The 8,514-nt window shown below is 45.0% G+C and overlaps 1 protein-coding gene across 2 annotated transcripts; it reads left to right on the forward strand.

The window, feature by feature from the left end:
• Positions 1-2,794: 2,794 nt before the first annotated feature.
• LOC106729886 (orphan sodium- and chloride-dependent neurotransmitter transporter NTT5-like) lies at positions 2,795-8,284 on the forward strand. Of its 2 annotated transcripts, none has more exons than XM_032485554.1 (6): positions 2,795-3,151; positions 5,210-5,396; positions 5,794-5,995; positions 6,115-6,274; positions 7,405-7,567; positions 7,785-8,284. In XM_032485554.1, the coding sequence occupies exons 2-6, from the start codon at positions 5,226-5,228 to the stop codon at positions 8,028-8,030; spliced, it is 942 nt and encodes a 313-aa protein (XP_032341445.1). In that variant the 5' UTR covers positions 2,795-3,151; positions 5,210-5,225; the 3' UTR covers positions 8,031-8,284. The 2 variants fall into 2 exon arrangements, with proteins under 2 accessions (XP_032341445.1, XP_032341444.1); XM_032485553.1 differs by lacking the exon at positions 2,795-3,151 and adding an exon at positions 3,158-3,878.
• Positions 8,285-8,514: the final 230 nt, after the last annotated feature.

An 8,514-nucleotide genomic window follows, 5' to 3' on the forward strand; every position in this document is an offset into this window, starting at 1 on the left:
TCTTTCCCTCAAAAGGCCCCTTGTAATTACACTGGGCCCATCATAGATAATCCAAGTTAATCTCCCCTTTTCAAGATCCATAACCTAATCGCGTTGAAAGGTCACTTTTGCTATGAAAGGTAACATATTCATAGGTTCTAGGAATTAGAATGTGGATGTCTTGGAGGAGGGCGTTATTCTGTCCACGATCTGTGTTGCAGATGTCTTCCACAACTCTGTGGCTTGTCTGTTTACTCAATTAAGTGTAACTTTTGATTCAAAGAAGCTTCTCTTTTTAATTTAGTCCTGTATGTCAAACTTTTCCTTTATGATTGGTGCTTTTTGTACCCTATTTAAGAAATGTGTACCTACCCCCAAGTCATGCAGATATTAACCTAGGCTTTTCATCAAAAAATGTTATTTTAAAAATTTTTTGGGGGGTGAGGAGCTAATAAAAATATTATTGTTTTACCTTTTGTATTTAGAACTACAATCTGCTCTGAATAGATTTTTATTTAATGGATGAAGTTGGGGAGGCCAAGGTTCAATTATTTCTACATAGATAGAAATAGCTGCCCTAATAGCTAGTCATTTATTGAAAAGAATGTCCTTTCTCTCCAGCTTTGCGGTATCATCTTTGTTGTAACTCAGGTTTTGATATATGCGTGAGTATGTTTTTGAACTCTCCCAGTGGTATGCAAAGAATGTTCTGTGATTATGGAAATGTTCTATATCTGCCCTTCTGGTATGCTAGCCATATGTCTACTGAGCACTTGATATGTGGCTAGTATGTCTGAGGAGCTATATTGTTAATGTTATTTAATTTTAATTAAAATAGCCGTATGTGGCTAGTAGCTACCATATTGGTCAGTGCTGCATGTTGCTTCACTGATCTATTTGTGCCATAGATCCCTGTATCAATACCGTACTCTTTTAATTACTATAGCTTTAAAATTAGTCTTTGCATTTTGTTCTTCTCCACCAAGATTGTATTAACCAGTTAAGGCCTTTTGCTTTTCATGTACATTTTAGAATAAGTGTGTCAAGCTCCACAAAAATCCTGCTGTGATTTTAATAGAAATTGCATTGAATCTATAGATCAAATCAGGGAGCATTGACATTGTTATACTATTGAGACTTCCAATTCATGAACATATTACATTCCTTAATTTAGGGCTTCTTTATTTTCTCTCAGTAACATTTTAATAGTGTGTGTGTGTGTGTGTGTGTGTGTGTGTGTGTGTGTGTGTGTGTGTGTGTGTGTGTGTTAAAGGTCTTGCTCATCTTTTGTTAAAATCATTCCTCATAAAATTATTTTAACTTTTTTAGGGTATTATTGTAGATGGTATTGTTTTAAGTTATTATTTTCTAGAGGAAGGCATATTCTCGGTATCTTTTCCAGGGTGGAGACTCCATGTTCTTAGCCATGTAAGGATAACAGGATTGGGGAGGCCTCAGGTTCTTGCAGGATTAATCTCATCTTCCCTTAGCTCATATACCTAAACTCTACAGTTCTTGATGTCCTTAAGGTCAACAAGAAAGAAGGCCCCATCCCTGCAGAAGAAGGAACTAGAGTCCACCCAGGATGTTAACTGTTGATGAAAACATGGAGACCCAGGATGAGAAACCCCAGATATCTAGACCTTCGGATTCCACGTCCCTGATTGCTACTACCTCAGCTTCCCAATTCTTAAGGTCTGAGTTGTTGCCTACCGAGGAATTGACTGTGAAGAGTCAGAACTATGACACTCTGCCAACATACCTTTGGTCTGATGAAGAGAATGAAGAAACATTGGAGACCGTAGATAAAGATGAGCCAAAGGATGAAGCCCCCCACGACCAATCATCCCGGGCCAATAAAATTGAGTACCTTCTGGCCCAGGTGGACTTCTCTGTGGGGCTGAGCACTATCTGGCGCTTTCCTTATCTGTGTTTTCACAATGGAGGTGGTAAGCCTGGGGACCAGGAATCATGGACCCACAAGGGGGTGAGGAGCTAGAGTCTTGTCCTGGCTATTCTGGGGTCTCTGAGAAGGGACTGAGGATTTGGGAAACTGACTGAAGTGGGGGCCAGGTACCTGCACACCCAGAACCTTGGGAGGGTGGCAGCAGGATATCTGCGAATACTTCGGTTCATAGGAATGGTAGGATTGGAGACCTGGGTCAAGAGTAGGAGTGGAAACTAGGTCTACCTGGATCTTCCAGGAATTGAGGGATAGATACCTGGGACTGTGAGGGGTATGGAAACAGTCGAGTCCTGATGCCTGTGGCCCTGAGAGAGGTGGGGAATATGTTTTCCTGGACCTACAAAGAAGTCCAGGCCAGATGGTGCTCAGAGCCCTTCCCTGAATCCCCTACACAGGCAGTTTTTTAATCATCTACATCTTCATGCTGTTCTTGGTTGGGGTTCCTCTTCTATTCCTGGAGATGGCAGCTGGTCAAAGGATGCATCAGGGCAGCATTGGTGGATGGAAGGTCATCAGCCCCTGGATTGGAGGTTTAGGGTATACCAGCTTCATGGTGAGGAGCCCTGGGCTGCCCAGGCCTACCATTTACATGCCATCCCTTGTACTTCCATGGGTCAAGTCCCTTCAGTTCCCCAATCCTCAGGCCAAATTCCCTTCCTTCTTCTGGCCTACGTTTCTTTCCTTATCTCCAGAATTCTTCATGGTCCCTAGGTGTGCATCATCGTGGGCTTGTACTACAGTGTGCTCGTGGCCTGGAATCTCTTCTATTTGGTCCAGTCTTTCCAGTCTCCACTACCTTGGTCACTGTGTCCCTTAATGAAGAACTCCAGTGGTTTTGGTGAGAAGAGAGGGAAGAAAAGGGGAGTGGGAGGGCTGAGAAAAGGACAGGGGAATGAAGGAGGAAAAGGATCACTGGGAGAACAGGGATGAGCTGGAAGATGATGCAGTGGGACTGGGAGGAGCGGGTGGCTGTGGAGAAGGGGGAGGCGCACCTGGTCTTGCAGTTCCCTCCATGGCCAGTTCACCTCAGATCCTGAATGTGCGTGGACAACACCTACCACATACTTCTGGTACCGGAAGGTACTGAAGGCCACAGATGAAATCGAGATAGGTGGGATACCAGTCATGCATCTCAGTGTCTGTCTCTTTGTGACCTGGTTAATTATCTGCATCTCTACGAGGAAAGGGCCCAAGTCCACTGGAAAGGTAAGCCACCCTCTAATTTACTAATCTAATGGGCCTCCTTCTATCTGAGACTCCCTAACATTCTCCTAACTTGATGCCTGTAGGTCTCCAACTTCTCCTTCTAATCTGACCTCTGATTCCAAATAGCCTGTGATCCTACTCTACCAGCTTCTGCCTTTGCTGAACTCTATTTCTGAATCATACTTCCTACCAGATGCTGTATGTCTCAGTACTCCTTCCCTACATCATCCTTTTCTGTCTTCTTATCCGGAGTCTCATGCTGAAAGGCGCAAACTTTGGTCTCAAGAGTTTGTTGGCTGCCAAGGTGAGGCATCCCCCACCCTTTAATTCTCTTTTCCAAAGGTGGGTGTCAGGGACAGCAAGGTTGTTAGTCTGATAGAGGCCCTCCTACTTCCCGCTTTCACTCCCTTCTCATCCTCCATCTCCATCATGGTTTGCCTCTCCTCCCTTTATATCCCAATTTGCATGGTCCTTCTCCTCCTCAGGTGCCAGCCCTGTACTCTGTGGAAGTGTGGCGCCGAACAGGGAACCAGCTCTTTTTGTCCTTGGGCGCCGGCTTTGGCAGCTTCACAGCAGTCAGCTCGCACATCCCTCGGTCCAATAACTGTGTCATGGATGCCTTTGCTGTGTCATTTCTCAACTTGGTTGCCTCAATGACTACCACGGTGTTTGTATTTGCTGTAATGGGTCACTTGGCCATAAAGAACAACGAAAAATGTTACTTGACGTGAGCCCAATCATTCATATGGAGATCATCACAGAGACCACTCTTAGAAACAGCCCACAGAACTCAGGGATGATGGCTGTCAGTATGAGGCCCTCAAACTGGGGCATCCTAAAGCTTAGAAACACCTGAATCTCACCAACTCTGTCTCTTTCAGAGGTGCCTTTCCAGTCTAGGAAAGCCCCAAAGTTGGTGGTTTTCAAAGGTGTATTCACCCCATTCTTAACCTGGGGTTACCATGAAAAAATTAGAGGATATGTTCAAGTGAACCATTAGACCAAAAAAAAAAAAAAAAAAAAAAGGCCCACTGCACCAGGATGTCCATAGCCTACTCCCCTTTTTCTTCTCCTATAACATTCATTCCAAAAATGCTCATTAGACATTTATAAAACATCTCCTATCTACCAACCCATGTGTTGAACTCTGGAAACATAGCCAATGGTGAATTAGACCACCATCCCTGACCTCAAGAAAATCATAGTCTTTTAAGGAAGTAAAAACTAAACAGATAATCACAAATAGATCAGGACTGGTAGTCGGGATGATGAGACACAGAGGAGGGAGTTACTAACTTTCTGGGGCAGTCAGAGAAGGCAGTCCAGAGCTGTGTTTGTCTCCTCACAAATAATCACTGTTAGTATTCTTTCAAATATTTCAATTTGTAGACCTATATATAAAAACGTACCATTTAAAAAATTAGATCATACCATATTACTTCTCTGCAGTTTGTTGACTTGCTTTTATGAAAATAAATTTCCATGGCAGTAAACAGAGTTCAGTAAGGATTTGTAGGAATTTGCCAAATGGAGAATGGTGAGAGGGTATGATTGAGGTAAACTGAGTAGGGGTAGAGTGGGGTTGTTTTGGGCAGAGGGAACCTCATGTACCAAAGACACTGAGAAAATAGTGTGGCAAGTTGAAGAAGGTTTAATAGTTGAGTATGGCTGAAGTATATAGAAGGTTTAAGAGAGCTATGAGTAAAGAAGTTGGAGAGGCTAGCGGGTCAAGAAAGCTGAGAAACCATCATGTTATCCTGAGATTGTCTAGTAGGAGGTAGGAGTCCTAAAGCTGTCACTGATAACTATAGAAAAGACCCCCTCCAGGAATCTACTTAAGTCAGAAATTCTCTGGCTCCCCACAGACATCTTTGTGATTATGAAAACAGGTGTCAGGCAGTGTACGCCAGGATTCTGGAGACCTAGGTTTCAGGGAAGGCTCTACTTTAATCAGATCAAAAACTCTAGGCTAGTGATTTCCCTTCTCATCTAGAGGATAAGGGAGGAGGCTACTGTGAAGGGCCAGATGGTTTTATATGGTTCTACCTCTGTCCCCAGGAATGCTAAGACAGTGATGGATCTGATAGCTGCGAATTTGCTGCCTCCTGAGGCCCAGCCCCCAGATAGTCTGCATCATGATCCGAGCTCCATCTATTCCAAGTGGCTCAACAACCTCCCTGGACAAGTCAAAGAAAGGATCCTACCCCATTTGACCGATTGTGACTTATCTGAGCAATTGAGTGAGGTAAGTAAGGGTTGGGGATGGGGCCCTAGAGGTCCCCTCAAAACCCCCAGTGCACCAGAAACTTCTCTCCTTAGGTGTCTGCAGAATTGAGAAAGGCAATTCTCAGGAGTATCTTGGACAGCCAAGACCAAGGTTCACAGTATCCTTTAGTGGTAAGGTAGTTGTAGCCTCTGTAGCACCAGGCACCAGAGTTCATATAAGCTTTTTCAGCCCAACCCCAAAGAGCTGCTAGACCAGCGGCTATTTTAGGAGGAAGTCCTCATGCCTCAAGGCCAGATGAGTATAATTACATCCATTAACAGTGCTACAGGTAGTTTCCTAGGGGAGGGGATGGGAATGGAGCCAGGGATCGACAGCCTGAGCTCAGAACCCTCGCCGTTCTTCCCTCCACTCGCAGGTTATGGTGGGCCCAGGTGTGGCTATTGTGGCAATCAGTAATATCATCTCTGTGTTTTCTGGATCCACCTTCTGGGCCATCATTACCTTCGTGTTGCTGGTGACCCTGGGGCTGAGCACCGTAATAGGGATCATACAAGGCATCATTACCCCTCTCCAGAATACTTTCTCTTCCCTCAGGGAACATTCAGGGCTGCTCACAGGTACTCTGACCTATAACCCCACTCCCACCTATGGCCATTGTTTAGTTTAAGCCCTGTGGGACTCTTACACAGCCCAGCTTGAATTCTGACCTTTATTTAAATCTGATGTTTTCCTCCAGTGGGTGTCTGTGTGCCTATGTTCCTGAGCAGCCTCCTCTTCGTGAGGCCCTCGGGCAGCTACTATGTGAACCTGCTGGATGATTACTGGACATCTCTGCCCCTCTTCTTTGTTGTCATCTTGGAGACAGTGGCCATGGCCTGGATCTATGGGGCCAGGAGGTGATGTCCCAAGTCCAGGATCTCCTGCCGGGCACTCAGACAGCTAGGGTCCCTAGGGAGCATTGGCCCCTCCTGCTCTCACTGCCAGATCTCTTATTGCAGGGCTTATGGAGACCCCCCCAGGAGGGTAGGAAGGAGAAAAGCATGGGTTGGTTCCAGGAGAAAATAGTTGTAAAATGGAAAAGTGGTGAGCAGTCTCTACAAGTCCGAGGGGCTCCTAAGCTCTTCATTTAACCAGGGTAGTGTAGAAATCTGAAGTGTGTAATCTCTTGTTTCTCGAAGTGTGCTCTATGGACCAGAAGCATTGGCATCTTCTGGAAGCTTATCAAAAATACAGACCTTCAGGCTCCACGCTAGACCTTTGAATCTGTATCTGTATTTTAACAAGAACCCCAAGGGATTCTATGCATGCTGCCATTTGAGAAGCACCATGTAATCCAACGGTGGCAGCGTTTACAGGTGATAGTGGCTCTTGGCATCAGTTTGCTCATTCATACACCCAGTCACTCTCAAATATTTCATAGGACCTTCTATGTGCCAGACAGGCCTTGTGGTTAGTGCTTCAGATGCTAGGATAAATTAAATTTAGTTTCTGCTCTCAGAGTCCAAAGAGGGAGATATATCCTTGGGCAGGGTAGTAAGTCTATGACAGAAGCAGCCGAGGGTACTCTACACAGATTTTTATCTAAAGAAGACTGAAGAGTCAGGCAAGGAGAGGATGCATGAACAGAATCTAGAAAGATGAAGTGGAGTTTGTCAAGGGAGAGAAAGAGAGAAAGGTGTTCTAGGCGGAATTGCATATGTACTGGGATTAAGAAGGTGCACCAAAGAAAGCTGGGTATATAGGCTTGAAGAAGCCATGCTGAGGAAGGTGGCTTTTATCTTGAAGGGTGATAGGGGAGAGAAATGTTTTGTTTTGTTTTTTGTTTTGTTTTTTAAATCCTGGGGTTGGGACAGAAATCAGACTGAAAGAGGATGAATTAGTAGCAAGAAGATTGGTTGTGGAGGTGAACAGAAAGGTTTAAGAAATGTTAAGGGCCCTCGCCCAGGCTAAGTTTGGACTGACCCCCATACCAAGGCTGAGTAAGGCCTGAATGGGCCTCCCAAAGTCTTGTGGCCCTTCCTCTCAGGTTCCTTGCAGACCTGAGTATCATGTTGGGCCGACCCATCTCCCCCGTCTACCGTTGGCTGTGGTGTTTTCTGTCTCCATTTGTGCTGCTAGTCCTGTTTTTAAGTGCCCTGATTCACCTGTTTGTGAAGAAAATCACCTACTTGGCCTGGGATTCAAAAAGTGTGAGCCTCCCTCCCCAGACCCCAGAAACCCCTCGGGAGTGGGAATAAGACTTTTCAATCCACTCTTCCACCTACGACACAGACTTCTTATTCCCTGATTCCCTGGAGATTCAGTTATTTAAGTCTCTTGCTTTGGTTCATCTCCTACCCCCGCCCTCGTCAGCCTTCCACTTCAGAGAACCTGGACATTCTAAAACTTCCTCCCCTTCTTCCACAGTCAGATGAAGTGACCCGAACTTACCCATCATGGGCTAAAGTCCTGCTTATAGCCCTCATCATCCTTACCATCTTGCCTGTCCCTGCCTACTTCTTCTACACCTTCACTGAGGTGACGTCTGCCTCCATTACCCACAGGAGGGCCACAGTTATCCTCAAACCTGAAGCTAAAGAGGGCTTACCGAAGGCCCATCTACGGCTGCAGGTGAAGCAAAGCCTAAAGAAGGTGAATAAAATGGATAAATAACCAAGAAAAAACTTTCTGCCATGTGAGTAATTCCTCTTGGACATAAAGACTTGGTTCATCTGACACAGCATCACTTCTTTATCAAAGTGGAACTCCCTGGCTGGCAACTTGACGTTAGAATGGAAGTTTGTACCCCTTGACCAACATCCCTCCACTTCCCCCACTCCCTAGCCCCTGACAACCACCATTCTACTCTCTGTTCCTATGAGTTCAGCATTTTTAGATTTCACATATAAATGAGGTGATGGTGTTTATCTTTCTCTGACTTATTTCACTTAGAATAATGCCCTCAAGGTCCATGTATGTTGTTGAAAGTGGCAGAATTTCCTTCTCATGGCTGAATAATATTCCATGGTGTGTGTGTGTGTGTGTGTGTGTGTGTGTGTGTGTATAATTTTTTTTATCCATTCACTCATAGAGGGACACTTAGTTTGTTTCCATATTTTGGCTACTGTAAATAATGTTGCAATGAACATGAGAGTAC

The sequence above is a fragment of the Camelus ferus genome, chromosome 9 (genome assembly GCF_009834535.1).
Source record: "Camelus ferus isolate YT-003-E chromosome 9, BCGSAC_Cfer_1.0, whole genome shotgun sequence".
In the NCBI taxonomy this organism is placed as follows: Eukaryota; Metazoa; Chordata; class Mammalia; order Artiodactyla; family Camelidae; genus Camelus; species Camelus ferus.